The sequence below is a fragment of the Mastigoproctus giganteus genome, chromosome 4 (genome assembly GCF_048544385.1).
Source record: "Mastigoproctus giganteus isolate SK-2022 chromosome 4, ASM4854438v1, whole genome shotgun sequence".
Classification (NCBI taxonomy): Eukaryota; Metazoa; Arthropoda; class Arachnida; order Uropygi; family Thelyphonidae; genus Mastigoproctus; species Mastigoproctus giganteus.
Window position 1 is genome coordinate 145,229,369 of NC_143578.1, and position 21,720 is coordinate 145,251,088.

The following is a 21,720-nucleotide window of genomic DNA, read 5'->3' on the forward strand; positions in this document are numbered from 1 at the left end:
ATTTCTCTCTATATCTGTTTGGTATACTCACCAAAGTCCTACTTTCGATTTTGTTTTTCCAGTGCTTATATCACAGCAAACAATCAAAACTGCACTCGTCATCCATCTCAACTGGATGCACTGCCTTAGATTTATTATGCTTCTTAACTAAGAGCATAACCCCCTCCACATCTCATGTCCTGTATACATTGTATTCCCCATATTCAAATTCAGTATCACTTATGTCTAAGTGACACCATGTTTTCACTATTCCTATAATGTTCGCTTTGATAACTTATTCTAGGATTATTAATATCCATATGTAATGCCTTGCATTGTTCGGTGCTAAACTTCAATCACTACTTCTCAGCCCTCTGCCTAATGTTTCTAGATCTTACTGCAGTAGAGTGTGAGTAATCACATTCATGATTACTCAACTTTTTTTTTATTAAATTTAAAAAATTATTAAAAACATACATATATCTAAAAGTAATAACCACACACACACACACACACACACACACACACACACACACACACACACACACACACACACACACACACACACAAGGGGATATCAGAAATTTCCCTCCTGACCTTTTCCTGTGTATTTTATGAATGCTATGTTTTATTGACTGTACTGCTTGTTTATTTAGTAATATATGCCAGAACTTTCACTTCTCTAACTCTTATGTTTCTTTTATTACAGAGCTGAATGTGTGACAGAGTGTCACCATGGATATAAAGTTGAATATCAATCCATTATCAAATCCCTGTTTTTGCAGAGCAAACAGCCAAGGACTAACCATGAAGAGATGACTGCGGAGCATGAGGATATCTGCCCATTGTATGACATTGCAAAACACTGGTGGAGACAGTTCAAGTCATTCACATCTCACACTGTTGAATTCATGGAGAAAATTGAAAAGCTGATCCTCAATGACCACCAGATAACAATTAAACAGATAGTCGCTGAGAAAAGGATAAGATGTGGATCAGCAGAGAGCTGATCTACATCTTATCCAAGAGAGATTCACAATGACTTGAATAAGAATAAGGTCTCGGCATGGTGGATTCACTGCTTGTCTTCAAAAATTAAAAAAAAGACAGGCCTGCTCTGCTGAAGTGATCACCATGCATGATAGCAATCCTGACCCATTTTTTTCCCAACTGGTGACTATGGATGAATCATAGATACCTCATTTTGACCCAGAAACAAAATAGGTTTTAAAACAAAGGAAACATTCATCATTACCAACTCCAAAAAAGGCCGATGTCCAATCAACGAAGGTTGCTATCAATTTTCTGGGATGAAATGGGCATTATTCTCACAGATTACCTGGCAAGGGGTATCACCATCAATACACATTACTACAGCAACTCACTAAAGCAATTACATGTGGAAATTAAGGAAAAGCAACAAGGAATGCTTAGAAAAGCTGTGCTGTTGCTCCACAACAATGTCCCAGCCCACAGTGCTGTCACAACCACTGATCTTGCCCAAAAGTTAGGACTTCATATCTTGCTACATCTGCTTTATTCCCCTGACTTGGCACCTTCTGACTTCCTCTTTCTGCAGCTGAAATTATTTTGCATGGAAAGCATTTTTTGGCAATGCAGATAATATAATTTCTACCACAAAAGAATGGTTTCAAGAGTAAAATGAGACTTTCTACAAAAATAGCATAAGAAGTGCCACAAACAATGTGAGAAATTTATCACTTTGAGTAGTAACTACATAGAAAAGGAATATGTACACTTGATATAGATGTAGGAAAGGAAAAAACTGACTCGAGTAAATAATACAAAGGTCTTTGAGATAACAGAGGAGGAGAAAAAGCAGTATGTACTGGAACTTAAGAACAAGTTTGAGCTTCTGCAGACTGCTCAGGACCAAGATATCGACGAGGAATATTACAACTTTCTGAAAGTGATAAAGCCCAAGAAACCTATAGGGAAACAGAAAACCAAAGAAGAAAAAATTAGTCGAGAAACACTTGTCATGATGAACCGAAGACGACAAATGAAGAGCAAGAAAAACACTGACAGGGAGAAAATTGAGTTATGCAAAGCCATTAGAAAGAGACTCAGAGAGGACATAAGAAGATTTAACACAAGAAAAATAGAACAAGCATTAAGGGAAAACAAAGGATTTAAATCAGCAGCCATGAGCAGTAATACAGAAAGACAAATGATACTGAAACTGAAGAATAGCGATGGTGTGCTTATAAACAGCAGGGAAGGCATAATTCAAATAGCAGAAGACTACTATAGAGAATTATACAAGGAGCGAGGGAATGATACCAGCAGTGGAGAAGATGGATTGCAAAGTAGCAACACACACAACATACCCGATATTCTTCCTGATGAGGTAGAACATGCATTGAAGAAAATGAAGAATCGGAAAGCCCCGGGGGAAGATGAAGTTACTGTAGAGTTGTTAAAATTGGGAGGAAGAGACATAACACAAAAACTGGCAAGGCTCTTCACAAAGTGCAATAGAAAAGGTGTGACGCCTAAGCAGTGGAATAATGCAATCATAGTTTTGCTGCATAAGAAAGGAGATAAATCAGAAATTGGAAATTATAGACCAATTAGCTTGTTATCCCACATCTACAAGTTGTTCACAAGGGTCATTACTAACATATTAGAAAGAATACTTGATGAGAATCAACCGAAAGAGCAAGCTGGCTTTAGGACAGGATTCTCAACTATGGATCATCTTCACGTAATATCACAGCTAATGGAGAAAGCAAATGAATATAAAACACCATTATGCCTGGCATTTGTGGATTATGAAAAGGCATTTGACTCCATACAGCATAAGGCAATGTTTCGGGCACTAGAAAGACAAGGCATAGATACCCCATATATTATGATTTTGAAGAAAATATATGAGAGTGCTACCTCCTTTATTAGACTAGACAAAGACAGTAGCAAATTTAAAATTGAGAAAGGAGTTCGACAAGGAGACACAATATCTCCGAAGCTGTTTAGGAAGCTTTCAGAAGATTAGACTGGTCGCAGAAAGGAGTCAATGTGAACAGAGAGTACCTAAACCATTTACGATTTGCAGATGACATTGTGGTCATAAGCCACGATCCCAAAGAATTAGAGGAAAATCTTAATCAGTTATGCACAGTTAGTAAGGATTTTGGACTAAAGATGAATATGGCTAAAACAAAAGTAATGATGAACAAGTATGCCACGGAAAGGGAAATAATGATTGAAGGAGCAGTAATTGAAAAGGTGGAGTCATATACTTATCTGGGACAAGTTATTAGCTGTAATAATGATAAATGGCTGGAAGTCAAGAGAAGAATAAATTTTGGATGGATAGCATTCAGGAAATATAGTCACATACTGAAGAGCAATATCCCAGTTTGTCTGAAACGTAAAATAATGAATCAATGTATACTCCCCACCATGACTTATGGAAGTGAAACTTGGGCATTCACCAAAAGAATGGAAGAGAAACTGAGAACTACACAGCGAAGAATGGAACGAACTATATTGGGAATCAGACTGTTAGATAAGAAGAGAAACACATGGATTAGGCAGCAAACTCAAGTAAAGGACATTCTTATCAAAACTAAAGAACTAAAATGGTCTTGGGCAGGACACATAGCTCGAAGACATGATGACAGATGGACTAAGAAAATAACAGAATGGTACCCAAGAGGAGCTAGAAGAAAACCTGGAAGACAAAGGCAGAGATGGACAGATGAAATTCATGAGTTTTTGGGTAGTAAATGGATGGCCAGTGCTCAAAACAGAAGGAACTGGAAAGTTGCTGGAGAGGCCTTCATCCTGCAGCGGATTGAAAATGGCTGATGATGATGATGAAAAGGAATAATATATATTCCAAATCTCAACTTCCTAGGACTTGTAGAACATGGTCAGGGGGAAAACATTTTGATACCCCTCATATATAAAAATATCTATACAACCAAAAAAAAAAATAAATGAATAAGTAAAAAAAAAAAAAAAAAAAAAATGGAAGGAAGGAAGATACCAGGGATACTATTTTTTCAATTATCCCTACCTCTATTTTTCTACCATTCTATTGCCATTTTCTATTGTTTCCTACTTGCGTTCTTCTTTCTTCTCATAATTATCCACATGCTATCTTAGTGAAAAATAAATAATTTCCTTTTTTTCCACATTTGTGCTAAAATAAATTCAATTTTAGCTAAATTTAAAAAAATCTAAAAGTTATATTAAAAAAAAAAAAATCATACTTTAAGTGTGTTTTTTTTAATATAACTTTTAGATTTTTTTAATTTAGCTAAAATCTTAAAGGCATGTAAAGCAAACAAGTTGTCTAGATGGGCATCCAGAATTAATTAAATGTAAATCAGGGTTACTGACAGTAATTGGTAACTGCAGAAACTTGGTGTGCAGAAGCTTTGATATAGTGGAAGAACTTGTACCACTCACCACAGGACCTTTTCCCCTATAAGTTTAATTTGTAGTTCCTAGTTCTGGAATCATTTATAACAATCACCCTCATCTCGTTTACTTTCTCTTCTCAGAGTCTTTTACAAATTCCTTCCAAAGAGCACAATGTCTGTTTTTAGGTGCTGTTTCCATACGTGACTATAGTATTCCAAGCACAGTCTCACAATTGCCCTATACAGTGAGATTATCACTCACTGTATAGGGCAATCCCTGTCTCTACAACACACAGTCACTGATTGGGCACCAAAGTCCTTCCTTACCCTGTGCTGCTAAGAAAACTTCATAACATAACTCGCAAATATTATTTTTAATTCAACCCCATCAAGTATATAAGTAATTTTTGGGTTGCTTTCCCTCTCTCAAGTGTGAGGTCTAACCTTTTACTGCATTAAAACATAGCTACCAATTTTCTGACCATCCCAAAAGTCTATCTAGTCATCCCGAAGAAGCACTACTTGGTGCTCATAATTTAACTACTCTAATGATCAGAACATCTACAAATTTTGACATCACACCTGGTATCCTCTGTCAGTATCATTTAAGAAAATCTAAAAAAAAAAAAAAAAAAAAAAAAAAATCCAGTACTGACGGTTGGGAAACTCCACTTCTCATATTAGCCTAATCTTAAGAGTAACTATTTATCACAATCCTCTGCCTCCAGCAATCTATCTAAATATTTTCCCTGTGATTCTAACATGTTCTGGCTTATAAAGTAACTTTACACATGTGGAATTGTGAGAATTTTTCAGCAAAACACCTTAGTGCCGTGCTTGGGTTGGCAGTTGAGAAGATGAAAGAAGATATTTGTTGACATTAGACAAACTTCTGTAGGCTGTAATTTTCAGGAAACACTTATGAAGGTTGTTCCAAAAAACGGAAGTTGAATGAATAAATGAGGAAGAAGAAAAGGTGGTTTTGTGAGTCTTAACTCAGCAAAAGTCAGACAGTAAAAGGATGTTGACTGGTCGCGGCACGTGTGCGGATTGATTTGGAAGAGAGGGTGGGAATTATAGAAGCCAATTCAGAAGAACAGTGTCCATGGAAGTATAGTGGGGCCTCGACTTATGATGACATCGATGTCAGATATTCTCAGGAACCAATATACCTTCCATATGATCGTTTATTTTAAGGACCGATGATATTTGCAGGTACCGATGGCTTTCTGATATAGCTGGAATGATACATTGGTGAAAATTTTCATACATGTGGAACATTACACTCGTACGATTGTTCTCAAACAAATAACATCTTTTTTATTGTTCAACAATGTCATTGTTTGACGCATGGAGCGCGGAACGTCACTCGTAAGCTTGTTTCAGATCTATGACAATTTGAAATGTAAAGCTCCATCAACAAGTGACAGTGCTGTGCACTTTGAAGACTAAAGCCAGCAGAGGCTGGTTTGAGCGCTTCAAAAAAATGGGCAAATATCAAAGTGCTGAAAGGCATGGGGAGGCATCCAGTGCTGATAAAAAAGCAGCTGAGACCTTTAAAATTGAATTCCAAGAGTTTGTTGATCAGGAGGGTTATCTTCCCCAGCAGGTTTTTAACATTGACAAAACCAGCCTCTTCTGGAAGCGAATGCACAGGAGAATGTACATCACTAAGAATGAGGCTAGTTTACCTGGGCATAAAAAGATAGGCTCACTCTCTCTCCTGTTGGGTGCCAATGCCTCTTGAGATTTTAAGCTGAAGGCTTTGCTTGTGTATCAGTCTAACACCCCCCAGAGTATTTAAGCAGCAAAAGGTCGACAAGGGCATGCTGAGAGTGTTTTGGCGCAGTAACAAGAAGGCCTGAGTTACAGGATATGTCTTCAATGAATGAAAGCTTGAAGTTTTCTGTCCTTCAGTGAAGAGTTATCTTAAAAAAAAATAAGCTTCCTGTGAAGGCACTGCTCCTGCTGGATAATGCACCGGCCATTTACAATTTGCAGATGACATTGTGGTCATAAGCATGATCCCAAAAAAATTAGAGGAAAATCTTAATCAGTTATGCACAGTTAGTAAAGATTTTGGACTAAAGAGGAATACGGCTAAAACAAAAGTAATGATGAACAAGTATGCCACAGAAAGGGATATAATGATTGAAGGAGCAGTAATTGAAAGGTGGAGTCATATACTTATCTGGGACAAGTCATTAGCTGTAAAAATGGTAAATGGCTGGAAGTCAAGAGAAGAATAAATTTTGGATGGATAGCATTCAGGAAATATAGTCATATACTGAGGAGCAATATCCCAATTTGTATGAAATGTAAAATAATGAACCAATGTATACTCCCCACCATGACTTATGGAAGTGAAACTTGGGCACTCACCAAAAGAATGGAAGAGAAGCTAAGAACTACACAGTAAAGAATGGAACGAATTATATTGGGAATCAGACTGTTAGATAAGAAGAGTAACACGTGGATTATGCAGCAAACTCAAGTAAAGGACATTCTTATCAAAACTAAAGAACTAAAATGGTCTTGGGCTGGACTCATAGCTTGAAGAAATGATGACAGATGGATTAAGAAAATAACAGAATGGTACCCAAGAGGAGCTAGAAGAAAACCTGGAAGACAACGGCAGAGATGGAAAGATGAAATTAATGAGTTTGTGGGTAGTAAACGGATGGCCATTGCACAAAACAGAAGGAATTGGAAATTTGCTGGAGAGGCCTTCATCCCGCAGTGGATTGAAAATGGCTGATGATGAGATAGTCCCACCGCCACTGATTGATTTCATCTGCTCTGCACTTCAAGTAAATGCTAATTTGTTTGTTTTTTATTTTAAAAAGTTTTATGACTATTTATTAAATAATCTTTCATCATCATCAGCCATTTTCAATCCATTGCAGGATGAAGGCCTCTCCAGCAACTTTCCAGTTCCTTCTGTTTTGAGCACTGGCCATCCATTTACTACCCAAAAACTCATGAATTTCATCTATCCATCTCCACCTTTGTCTTCCAGGTTTTCTTCTAGCTCCTCTTGGATAATCTTTATATAACACTAATTTTTAATGTAAAACTGAAGTATGACATGTAAGAAATAGCTGTTTGTGTGTTGTTGGGGAATGAATTACAGGAAATCAATGTATTATTGGTTTCAAATTACAATAATTTCAACATACAATGGGTTCTGTGGAACAAATTACCATCGGATGTTGGGGCCCCCCACTGTATCTATAGAAAAGGCATGCAGTAGAAACAGAATGTCTATGAGACAGAGAGTGGAAAGACTCTGTTAGAGATGAATCATTAATTAATCTACTTGCCCTCTTCTGAATGGAATCAAGAAGCCTGAGAGAGGTTTTAGGGGCACCGTCCCAGATGTAGGAACAATATTCCATGGTATGGCAGATTTGCAATTTGTAGAGTGAACAGCTGTTTGGAAGAAAAGTAATGCTGAGAGCAAAAGAGAAAGCCCAGTTTTTTAGATGCAGAGGAAGCAATATTTGTAATGTGCCAAGAGAGATTAGAAGTCAGGGTAATCCCCAATAGAGATTTTTGATCTAGACTAGAAATCAGAGTGTCACCAAAGATAAGCAGAAGAGCAGAAGAATCCTTTTTGCGAGATATAAGATAAGACTGAGTTTTAGAATATCACATAAGCCAGAATATCACCAGTTGATCAACGCTGACAGAATCCAGATAGTTTAGCAATTGGGAGTTAATTTATTTCTCCATTACTTTGGAAAGAGTAGAGGTGATTTCAATGGGACAATAATCGAATGGAAGGGATTTGTCACCTTTTTTAGGAACTGGCTGGATATGAGCAAATTTCCAAGCAGAGGGAAAAATACCTTTGGAAAAAGAAAGCGAAAAAAGGCGACACAGAAAAGGAGTAAGTTCAGGAGCACAGGTTTTGAGAACAAGTGGAGAAATTCCATCAGGACCGGGAGCTTTCTTAGCATCAAGATTGTTCAAAATCCTTCTGCCATCCTTTTGACGAAAGATCACAGGAGGCATTTAATGGAGTGTACTGGAAATGGTGAGAAGTGGTTTAGCAAGATCATTAATACACCAGTTGGAAGAAAAACAGGATGCCAGCAGGTCAGCTTTATCATTGGCCGAAGTGGCAATAGAACCATCTAGTTTAGGACAAAAGTTGTGGACAATAGTTTTGGCAAGAGACCAGAATGCTCAGCTACCATTTGGACAAGAAGCAAGTTTTCTACTCTTAGCCCGATCAAAATCTAGTTTGGATTGATTAATGACTGCTTTATAATTACTGCAAACTTTGGTGTAGGCAGAAAATGATCCTGGAGATTTGAATATGAGCCAATTACAATGAGCGACATTGTACAGCCTTAGCACATTTATTGGAAAACCAAGGTTTAGATAAAGGACAAGATTTTAAGATGGGGTTGTGGAATAAAGGATTCCATCCCTGCAAGAATAATTTCACTGACATGGTCTGAGCAAACGCTGACATCAGAAGTTTTGAAATGGTAATCCGACCAAGGAAAAGAAGAAGTGAAATCTTGCAGATTATCCCATTTTGCATTCTTGTAATGCCAAACAACATGAGGTTGGGAATGACCATGAGAGAGAGGCTCCACTGGAGAAAAGACAATCACCAAGTTGTGATCTGAGGTGCCAAGATGACCACTTACCTTGACCATGTGCTTAGAAGGGTTTGTGAGAAAAAAGATCAAGCATGTTGGCTGTATGGTAGGAAAATTAACAATCTGTGCGAGGTCATTAGTAATTGCAAAAGCCTCAGCATCTCGACCAGATGGGTGCGTATGGCTAGAAAACGCAATCCAGCTGGAGTTGTGAGCATTAAAATCACCAAGGAAAATCACCTCACTTGTTAGGAAAGTTGGACTGTAGACAGTCAAGTTTCAAAGAGAGGAAGTCAAAGAGTTCCAAGTGATTAATAGAGTTGGGAGAATGATAGAGGCAACAGATGAATTTGACAGAATGTGGTAGAGAGATTTTAAGTCAGAGAAGATCGAAAAGAAGAGATTCCAAATTACTAAGTCTCTGACAGGGTATATCAGAATGGACATATATACACAAGTATCACCTTCGAAATGAAAGGAATCATACAACAAATAATTTGGACAACTGAGATGAGCAGTGGTTGAACCAACCGATAACTGGGATTCTGTCAGAAAAAGTACATGGGGTTTGGCAGACTGTAGGTGGTAATGGGCATCATTGAGCTATTTTCTAGATCCAGCTCATGAGAGATGCTATAAAAGAAATATGTTTAAACAAGTTGATTTTTCTTTTACAGAATCATGCTGTTTTCCTTCAGAAATACATTTCTATGTAAATGATACTGTTTATTAAAGCCAGTTAAACAAATTTGTTTAACTGGCTTTAATAAACTTAGAAATTTATTGGACAATTATATTATTTTAAAAAAAAAATCAATTCAATTTTCTCTCTTTCCCTTAATATTTTTACAAAATACTCATTCAGTTTTCCTTTGACATTTAAAAAGTGAACACAATGGTGAACCAAAAAGGAAAAGACAATCAGTACCTTTGGAAACAAAGTTGGAAGCACTGAAGAGATTTAATAAAGGTAAATCACTGACCAAAATTTTATTAGATTTAGGAGTCAGCTGAGTAACAGTGGGAGATTCAGTTTTGGAATGGTTGCACACCATTCCAAATGGTGTGTTCTGAGTGAAGCTTCAAGTTCATATTGAAAAATGCAATTTTCAGAAAATAAAAAAGTGGATAATGTTCTTTTTGTTATGGTTTTAGCTTCAAATAGAAAAGGCCACTCCATATCTGGACCAATTTGAAAAGCCAAAGGTTCTAAATTCAACCAGGATTTACAAAACACTTTCTGCCAGTGAGAACTGGCTGAATAGATGGAAGAAAAAGGATAGTGTTGAATAATAAATGATCATTATGGAAAAACTTTCAGGAAGTGCTCCTGTGATCCTAAAATTATGGAAGAAGTTTTAAAAATTGTTAAGGAAGGCAACTTCTCTCCTCATCAAATTTTGAATTGTGATGAAACTGGCTTTATTATAAAATAGTGGTAAAACTTGGAAGCTAAAACAGAAGCAATGGCTCCAGGATATAAAAAAAAAGCAAAGGATTCTTAACTATTCTAGCTATAAATAACACTACTGAAACATTTAAGCTCCTATTAATGGTTACTGGAAAATCTGAAAAATCAGGAGAGTAAAAGAATATTAGAGATATCAATTCACTTCCAGTGTACTACTGTCATCAAAAGAGCTCTTGGATATTCTCACCTATTTCAAGAATGGTTTAAGACCAATTCTTGAAATGTTGTTGTTGTTGTTGTTGTTATTTGGTTTTTAGGAGCATTAGCAACTAAGGCCATATTGCTCCGGGGATATGCGGTGGTCATTACCTGACCTTTCCGCATCCTCCGTATTTGGTGGTCACGGGCTCGAACCCCGGTCTAATCAAGAAGCGTGTGCTACGCACTGCTGCTCCTGCCCACCTGTCTACGGAGGCGGCAATTCTTGAAATAGGTGAGAATATCCAATTTCCTGAAGTGAAGGAATTCCTTAAGAGCCAAAACCTTCCTGAAAAAGCCTCTTCTTTTAACTGACAATGCTCCAGCCAGGATTTTCAATTAAAACAGCTTTGTGAGAAAGATCCTTTAAATCTCCATGGTGATCTCAAATTTATTTTTCCGCTTGAATATGACTGTCCTTATTCAGCCACTGTATCAAGTGATTTCAGAAAATTTTAAAATAAGATACAGGTTCAAGCTCATCTCATAACTCATGGTTTAGAAAAATCACAGGATATTACTGTATATCTGAAATAAATAAATGTTAAACTAGTCATTTACTCATTATCAAGACTAGTAGCAAATCATTAAATTTTCAAAATCTTGGCAGAAAATGTGGCCACCTTTGAAAGAATTGTTAAATACTGGATTCTGAGTTAACAGCTGATCATGATCTCACAAAAGGCCAATTTTTAAATATACATTTCAGCAAAAAAAATGGCATGAAGGTATAGATGAAACTGAAGTGAAAGACTGTCTCGTAAACAATGAAAATTAAAAAAATAGTGATGAAGAAGCAATTTCTAATTTAATCAAATATGAAAAAGGAGAACTGTGTGACCTTGCTAGCTCCTCCAACATAACTTACACAGAAGTTTTTGATATAGCTGATCACTTAATAAAATATTTACAAGATACATGCTGAACTTATAAACTGAATCGAAACAAAGTTCCAGAACATTCTATAATTCTTTGTTAAATGAATATTTCATATTTTTTTAAAGAAAAAATAAATAGCGTTAAAAAGATTATCATTTTGTTCCGTTTTTTGTCCATCTATAAAATATTTTTTTTCTGTAAATATATACACACTGAGTGATCACTGAATTATGACCACCTACCTAATACTGCGTAAGTCCTCCTTTTGCCCTCTAGCACCTCCGTAAACAGGTGGGAAGTAGCAGTAGTGCGTAGCACACGCTTCTTGATTAGACCGGGGTTCGACCCGTCACCACCAAATACGGAAGATGTGGAAAGGTAAAGGGAATGACCACCGCTATTTCCCGGAGCAATATGGCCTTAGTTGCTAATGCTCCTAAAAACCAAATAACAAACAAACAAACCTACCTTTTGCCCTCAGTACAGCAGCTATCCGACGTGGCATTGATTCAACAAGATGTCAGAAATGTTCGGGAAGTATGGCCAACCAAGCTGTTTTTTTTTTTTTTTTTTGTTAGTTGCACATTGGCTTCTGTGGCCATAATGCACCTCACAAATTTTTGCATTTTACTCTGATCCAAGCCCAAGGCGGGATTCAAACCCGCGACCTTTGGGTTGCCAGGCAGGCACTTTACCCACCTAGCTATCCCAGTCGGCCAACCAAGTGGTGTAATGCAGCTAGCAATGCAGGTATGGAGGTTTTGATTTGATTTGATTTGGGTTTTATTGGCGCATCAGCAACCGAGGCTATAATGCGCCAAATACCAGTCATATATAAAAAGTTAAAACATTCAGTTACCTAAGTAGTTAGGCCACCAAGGCGAGATATAAAAGGTGTAAAAGTACATGAAAAAAGGAATGACAGTTCAATTTTAAATATGAGTAAAAAGGTTTACTGATTTTAAAAGGCTAAAAACAGCAAACACATTGTCATTGTCGGATAAAATCTGACTGAGTGTATACGGCTCAGCCAGATAACTAAAAGCGGTAAAATAAAAATCACGTTCGTGTCTAAAGCGTGGACACTCGGTTGGTATGGAGGTGATTGATGTATTCAGATGCCTGATATGCCTTTTCATAGTGTTGCTCAAGTGCTCTATGAGATTTATATTGGGGGAGTTCGGAGGCCAACTGATATGCTGTAAGTCAGAACTGTGTTCCTCAGGCCATTCCTGCACATCAAGTGCCCAAGAGCTCGGGTCACTGTCATCTTGGAAGACACCATCGCCATTCGGGAAAAAGTGTAACATAGCAGGGTGTACACAGTCAGCAAGCAGTTGACGATAACGGAGACCACTGATACGCTGTTACACATGCACCAGGGATCCAAGTGCCTGCCAGTGAAACATGCCCCACACCATACAACTGCCTCCACCGGACTCCACTTTTGATACCATGCATGATGGATGAAGAGCCTCATGTTGTTGACAACAAATCCGTACATGACCACCCACGGTGTGGAGTAAATGACATGACCCATCCAACCAGCACACCTCCTTCCAGTCTTCTAACGTCCAACTTGGCACCAGGCGAGTCTTTTACGCCGATGAACCTTGGTTAGGAGAGGATGCCGTAGGGGTCGTCTGTTGGTATAGCCCATATGTGCGAGCATGCGATGCATGGTCATGCTAGTTATTGTTCCCGATTGGTCCATGTTGTATTGGGTAGTCAACTCTTCAACAGTGCTGTGCCTGTTTTCCTGTACGAGTCATCACACCTGGCGCTCACCTCTAACATCAACCTTTTGTTGACCTTTGCAGTTTTGCTGCAGGGTCGTTGTTTGACCATTTTTGATAGCAGTCCTGGTACACTTTAACAATGGCAGCTCTTGAACATCCCACCAGTTCAGCCGTTTGGGAAATCGAAGCACCAGCTCATCGAGCTCCCACAATCTGTCCTTTATCAAAGTCCAATAAATCCTTCCTTTTACCCATCACGCTCGGAATTCTACTACCTACTGAACCATAGACACATTATCTATGCTATATAGTCGACTAACTGCACACTCTCGTACCTCATGTGGTCAATGGGTCACATTTAGTTTTCATAGGGATGGTCATAATTCAGTGATCACTCAGTGTATATAATATATGGCTTATAATAAATTTGTTGAAAATACTATGTACTTGTTCAATTTTTGACATTGTTATAACTGAAATAACTTTAAATTTTACTCTTCAAGTTATCACTTTCACTTATCCAACGGTTATCAATCCCATAACAGTCAGATAAATAAGGTTATACTGTATTCAGAATAGCCGACTATATGATCAGTATGAAATCCTACCTGAGCTTTCATTTCATATAGTGTTTCATCATTTGGGGTTAAACGAATAGCTTGTTCCCATTTCTTTAAAGCCTCCCAGAATCTGTTGAAGAAAATATTTCTATCTATTTTATCTATCCCTCAACTCTCTTCACACACACACACACACACACACACACACACACACACACACACACACACACACACACACACACACACACACACACACACACACAGTGAATATAAACAACACTTCCCACGATGAATTTTAGGTTGATATCTGATGAAATGCAAATTTTACTTAAGAGTTCTTATAAATAAAGACACAAATGAAAGTGATGCTATGTCCATTATTTAACTTCTAACAACCGAAGAATGCATTATCTTTTTCATCTGTTATTATATTCTTGAAGCTTACAGAAAAAAAGAAAGGTAAGGAAAACCTCTGGTTTATGTTCCACTAAACTAGTCTCTAATCTCATTAAAAAAATTTAAAGGTAGGATGTCCCCTAGAAGTGATGGGCTAACAATCCCTGAATAGCCAACTCAGAAAATATCTTGTATTGCCATGTGGAAATGGCATTTGCAGATGAGATGCCAATTGGAAATGGGAGTTGCCTATAAGAAAGCTGGGCACTTTTTTCTTGCCTAGAATCTGTTAAACGCCAGACAAAAAATTAATTTTTCATAATTCATAGTATATTGAAATGAAAACAGAAAATACTGTAATAGCGAGTTTGAGAATATTGGTGGGAAAAGGTACATGAGAGGATATGATTTTATTTCCAAACTTAAAAAAAATTTAAAAAGTGGCATCCTTTAGATACCACACCAGCACTAGAAGATTGAACCCAGATTATCTACTTAAAAGGATTAGAGAATAACTAAATGGTATCAAAAATTAAAAGCAAAATTTCAACCTCATAATAAAGAGATAGCAAACAGCTAGATATAAGTTTCACAAGAGGCTTTTTAAATTTATACTTTTTCAAAACTATAATTATAAAAAATTAGAAAATACAATCATATTACTACTAACATACTAATAAAATCTGAGTTATTAAACAAACAAAACACTGGTATAATAATAAAATGTAAATGGTAGAGGACTGTAGTCCCGTCACCTACATGTAACCTTTTGCAATTTACCTACACTTTTCCATAGCAATGGAGAAATCCATTAATTTCCAACCTTTACATTATCTTGAAATATATTTCATTAATGATCACCAATATGGATCTGTTGATGTTGATCCACAGGAGATATCGTGGCTTCTGTTACTCATCTTTGGGCAAATCCCTTGGGAAAAAAGCCTTCTAAGCAAGCTTCCATCTTATGGTCTGTCTTCTAATTTTTAAAATTCTACTCATAGTTTTGATGATCAATACACTAAACTCCAACAAACACTGCTTTGTACAAATAGCTACAATCTCTTGATCACCACTAGTTTCATAAATGGCTATCCAGGTTATTCTACAAAGAAAAGAAGAAAACAGAAAAATTCAATCCTTCTAAAGCTGCTGACATTTTAGGGAAACTATATAAATTGCAGCTGAGGAAGAAGTTGTGATGGATAATATGTAGGTGGTATGTGGGAGCATAGATATAAGTGTTTCTCAATGAAAAGGAAGAAGCTGAAGAGGATGATATTGGCACAGGTATTGCTGTAATGATGCTTCGATATGCTGAAGTTGTTACAAAAGGTAAGGATGAATTTGTGGAAGTGGATACAGAGTGGTGAATACCCGAAAAAAGCCATTTTTGTTGGGGCACAGTGGTAAGTGATGTTGAAGAGGCTGCCTTCCCACCTCCAAATGGACAAGTATTAGTTTTATTAGTATTGGAATCAAGTTTTTGTGTGTGAGTAGTCACTGCTCAATGCACATGTTTGTAGTCTGATCAAGTTCTGTAGTCTTCAAGTGTGTAGTCTGATCTGTGAGAAATATGCTGCTTCTTGATTTTTCACTAGCAGACTATACTCTTATGCCATGAGTTTGAACATGTATAGTCATGCACAGATTACAGATTTCCTGCATTAGCACCATCACCACACCTGTGAGTTTAATTTTTGTAAGTGTTCATACCAGTTGAATTTTTCTTTGTTGTCCTTACTTTTAAGATTAATGTAATTAATAGATGTCAGAGCTGCAATTCAATATGTTCTACATTACATATCAATTAGTTAAGAAAAGGAGGAATTAGCTCTATGATGTCTTGAAGGATGCTTCTGTGCTGATACTCTCCGTTGTTGAATTAACTATGCAAATAATTTATATGAATTCCTCACACTTGTAGACAAAATTTTGCGGTCCGCAGGCCTCCGATTCCGTGAGGCCTGCGGACCGCAAACCCGACCCCAAAATACTTCGAATCACGAACCCAAATCTTTGAGTGAGAGAAGACAATAAGTCCATATTTTAAAAACAATTTAAATGCTTTGAAACCAATTTAAGCAATGAATCCATTCTTCAAACACTTTAAAAACAATGTTAAACATAAAAAACTTTAGGAATACTCTGAAACATTAAGGAATTAAAAGAATTTTGTTACTTCCATGAAGTATATGGAGCTTTTTAACTAGGGTCATGATCACAGGAAAGTGAAACTGAGTTGTGATGGAATTTATAGTATGGAGATTAGTTGCTATCTTGGTGCATGCATGTGAAGGATCATGACTCTGAGATGGGGTAGGGGCAAAATACATTGAATGAATTTTGATGTAATTTAATTTCAAGAGTCTCAGCAAATAATAATTTGGTGTAATCATGTTGGATGCTAAGTATTTTTGCTTCATTGAATAGAATGGTGTGGCCTTCACTAATCCCATGGAATGCAAGTTATGAAACAGAGCAGTGGGACACAACGACGGATGTCGAATGTTGCTTCATTCTCGTATTGAGTATACAGCGAGTTGATCCCCGGTATGAAGAGTTGCAATCCTTGCAAGATACATTGTAGACTAAATAATTTATTTGGAACATGGTAAAGGATTGGACTGAGTGATTATTAAGGGCTGCATTTAGTTTCTTTATGGGTTTGGCTATGATTTTGAATTGTGTGTCACATGAAACTGACTAATGTGCAACCAAATATTAAAATTCATTCATTACAGTGTTCAGTCAAGAGCAGGTCCACATGTAAACACAACTACTTCTCCATATCTTCCTATCCTCAGCCCTTTCCCTCATCTTTCTATATTCACCCCCTCAATTCATCTATCATAGTTTTACTCAAACCTCTGGGCCTCTTCCCCTCGACTTTCTTCCATCCACATCCTTCATCAATCAATTTTTCTTCCACTCGTCACATCCTTCATCATCCAATCGGTTGCCTTGCAGGCAAGGGATTAAAGATTGATGAACATACATTTGCAACACATGTCCAATACAATTTTTCTTTTGCCTTCTGATTATTTTAGCCAAACATCTCTTCTCACCCACCATTTTAGTGTTCCATTTGTCTCAAAGCCTCCAAACTTCTTTATCAATCAATTTACCAATAATTCTTTATCAACCCATCTTATCTTTTCCTTCCTCCTCCACACTCAAATTCCAAAACTTTCCAGTCTTCTAATACCTTCCATTCTCAGCATCAATGACTGTGCTTGAGGTATGACCTTTAAGACTGTGAATCAACAGTCACACTTAAACTAGTAATGTTTGTCTTCCAATGAACTATGCAAAAGCAAGAAATATTAATAGACATATTTTTCCATCTCTGAACTGTTGTTTGCTATTGTGCTGACTGTTTATATAGCATGCAAACACTAGTGAACTCCTATTTGTTAAATTTATATTAAAGGTAAAATACTTACATTTAAGCATACATATCTAATTTCAATATTGTTTTCACTTCATACTACTCACTGCTTTCCACAGCATATTTAGTGTTCCATTTGCATCACATTGTAGTTGAGAGATGCAGGAGTAAGTGAATGCTTTGTGAAGTTTCTACTTCATAGTTTGAGCACTTTGAAGGGGGGAAAAAAACGTATTTATTAATTACCATGTCGGATAATTCTAGGGACTGTTTCAATATGTATTTCTAGTTCATTTTGTTAATACTGAAAAGAATATGGCTTTCTTTTTTGAACAATGCCTCTTAGTGCTGTTGAATTTAATTTTTGAGTTTTGAATTAATAATGCAACAGAATCATTCTTAGTAAATTTGAAAGAATGCAATTTTTTATATTTTACCCATTATTGGAACACATGTGAATTAACTGGATACAACAAAAGTGGATGAATTAATTTCAAGTTAGAAAAGCCAATAAAGTTTTGTTTCAGGTATAAAAAAGTTTTTGGTGATAGGTCCCAAAGAAACTTAAGGTAAGACACTTTATTTTGTAAGCACCAAGGATAAACAAAATTGTTCTTCTTTTCATGCTATGGTTAATATCTGTGAGCAGACTCTTCAGAAAAAGAAAACACCGGAATAAACTCGTTTAAAGGCTATTAATGCAGAACACAAACTAACTGCAAATGAAGTAAAGGAAATAAACTGCATTTTTATTCTCTCAAGTTTAAATAGGACAAAAGTTTCTATAAAGACTTATTAATAACAAACAACACAATAATATTAACATATTATTATATTGTTTAAGACCATTTTTTTTTTTTTTTTTTAAATTTACAAAATATAACCTTATTTGTTTGTTCTACTTTCTTGTATTACTTTGCATATGTCATGCAACATCTGACAGAAGCATCAGCTTTAAGGCCTGCATGTAAGTTGGGAACCCCCCCCCCACATTAGAACAAGCAGTTTATTGAGTTCAAAAAAATTCTTTTAGAAAACTCAGTTGGTGGGGTGGGGGGGTGCAATGTGGATTATTTTTGTATTTTTTCCCAGCTTTTTTTTTCTTTTTTTAGAAAACCAGTCCATGCCAAGAGTTTCATTAACTGAAAAACTGTTCATTTAAATCAGTGGTGTCCAACCTTTTTCTGTACGGGCCATATTCAAAGTTAGATTTGTTTCACAGGCCACACTGAGTGATTCGAGAAAAATTAGTATGTTTCATGTCTTGTAACATGTAAAAGGAAAGTTTCTATTTTCATGTTACCATTTTTATTTTTTTAGGCTATAAATAAAAAATGCAAATTCTTAACACTTTTATGTGCACCAAATCTATGTCAGTGATTTATCTTTTTAGATTTTATTAAAATTATAAAAATATAACTTAATTTTGTCTTTTAAAAAAATAATTTACTTTTGTTTTTTTTTAAAATATACCTTACTTCTGCTTTTAAATGCTCACTTTAAAAAATTTACAACGTGAAATTTTTTATATAACTTAATATTTTCAATATTAAGGTGCATAAATAAATATAATTATACAACTAAAATTGAAAATATTCAAAAAAAAAGTTAAGTACAATACACAACAACATTTACCGAACAACAATTAACATTTAATGAGATGATTGAGGCTGGATATTTTTAGATAACTGTTCAAAATTTGTTTGAAAATTTGCAATTCTCAATACAGAATGAAGATGCTCATCTGACATTCTGTTTACTTTTAAATATTTATATGATTTCATGCGTGGAAAAATTTGCTCGTAAACATACGTTGATCCGAACAAAGCAGTCATTTTCATGCCCACGCAGGCCATATAAAAATTGTTCACAGGCCGTAGGTTGGACACCACTGATTTAAATGGTGTTGGAAATCTAATATTTATAGGCTAAACAAAGCAAAGCAAGCCCATTATACATGTCCCTGTTCCATAACAGATATTGTACCAATCTTTTCTTTAAAGCAATTCTTCTCTGCTGCTCTTTACTTCTTTTGCCATTAAGCTTCCCAAATACTTGCTGACCTGTTCTATTCCTATCTCCTCCTGTTTAAATATTTAACTCACATCTTTTTCTGCCTACTCTTATAACCTTCAACTTCTCAATATTTTTCCTATTACAGCTTTCCTTTACCTTGTTAACCAATTTCTGCAATCCTTCCTCAGAATTTGTCACCAGTGCAGTGGAAGAGTTAATAGTCGAAAATTTAATAGAAATACACAGACTTGGCACCCAACAACACAGACAATCACACAACAAAAAAAAAAAAATAAATAAATAAATAACACAGGATTACAAACTGAAAACAATTTCTATAAAGCAGCTTCCAAAATGGTTTCCAAAATTATCCAGACATTGAAAACGTTTCACATTAAAAAGTTAGTTGTTTGGGTTTTATTGGTGCATTAGCAACTCGGGCTATAATGCGCCTCACATTAAAAAGAAAATCGAATGACCTTCTGAGCAGTTGGATTTCTTTTGGAGTAAAACAGTAAATTTCTTGAAACTCAAGTAAATTGAAATGAAAAAAAATATATATATAATATATCAATGTTTATGGAATATAGTGGGGAAAGGTATACAGAAGGTAACAGCAAAAACCCCATGTACTTTTTCTGACAGAATCTCAGTTATCGGTTGATTCAACTACTGCTCATCTCAGATGCCCAAATTATTCGCTGTATGATTCCTTTCGCCTCAAAGGTGGTACATGTGCATATGTCCGTTCTGATATTCCCTGTAAGAGACTTCGCAATTAGGAATCTCCTCTCTTTGATCTTCTCTGGCTTAAAATCTCTCTACCTCATTGTGTCAAATTCATCTGTTGTCTCTACCGTTCTCCCAACTCCACTAATCACTTGGAGCTCTTTGACTTCCTCTCTTTGCAACTTGACTTTCTCCAGTCCAACTTTCCTAACAGTGAGGTAATTTTCCTTGGTGATTTTAATGTTCACAACACCAGCTGGCTTCCATTTTCTAGTCACACCGACCCAGCAGGTCGAGATGCTGAGGCTTTTGCAATTACTAATGACCTTGCACAGATTGTTCATTTACCTACAAGAATATCAGACAATCCTAATCATACAGCCAATACGCTTGAACTTTTTCTCACAAACAACCCTTCTAAGTACACGGTCGAAGTGAGAGGTCCTTTAGGCACCTCAGATCACAACTTGGTGATTGTCTCTTCTCCAATGGAACCTTTATCTCATGGCTATTCCCAACCTCGTGTTGTTTGGCATTACAAGAATGCAAAATGGGATGACCTGCGAGACTTCTTTTCTTCTTTTCCTTGGTTGGATTACTGTTTCAAAACTTCTGATGTCAACGTTTGCTCAGATCGTGTCAGTGAAATTATTCTTGCAGGAATGGAATCTTTTATCCCACACTCCACTTTAAAATCTCGTCCTTTATCTAAACCTTGGTTTTCCAATAAATGTGCTAAGGCTCTTCAAGAGAAGAATGTTGCATATCGTAATTGGCTTGTTTCTAATTCTTCAGTTTCATTTTCTGCCTACACCAAAGCTCGCAACAATTGTAAAGCAGTAATTAATCAGTCCAAACTAGAGTTTGAACAGGCTAAGGGTCGAAAACTTGCTTCTTGCCCTAATGGTAGCCGAGCATTCTGGTCTCTTGCCAAAGCTATTGGCCGCAACTTTTGTCCATCTCTGCTCCTACCTCTGTCCAAACCAGATGGTTCTATTGTCACTTCAGCCAAGGATAAAGCTGACCTGCTAGCATCCCATTTTTCTTCCAGCTCATGTATTGATGATCTTGGTAAAACACCTCCCAACATTCCCAACACGTTCCATTCAATGTCTCCTGTGGTCTTCCGTCAAAAGGATATCAGAAGGATTTTGATGAATCTTGATGCTAAGAAAGCTCCAGGTCTTGATGGTATTTCTCCACTCGTTCTCAAAACCTGTGCTCCTGAACTTACTCCTATTCTTTGCCGCCTTTTTTCACTCTCTTATTCCAAATGTGTTTTTCCTTCTGCTTGGAAATTTGCTCATATCCAGCCAGTCCCTAAAAAGGGGGACAAATCCCTATCATCCAAT

At 36.5% G+C, this 21,720-nt stretch overlaps 1 protein-coding gene across 1 annotated transcript in view; it reads right to left on the reverse strand.

The window, feature by feature from the left end:
• LOC150087112 (tetratricopeptide repeat protein 33-like) overlaps positions 1–21,720 on the reverse strand; it is a 94,320-nt gene that overhangs the window by 36,611 nt on the left and 35,989 nt on the right. The window contains exon 4 of the mRNA XM_090371815.1: positions 13,885–13,966. Within this exon, the coding sequence (XP_090227941.1) occupies positions 13,885–13,966 (82 nt within the window). The remainder of the gene's footprint in view (positions 1–13,884; positions 13,967–21,720) is intronic.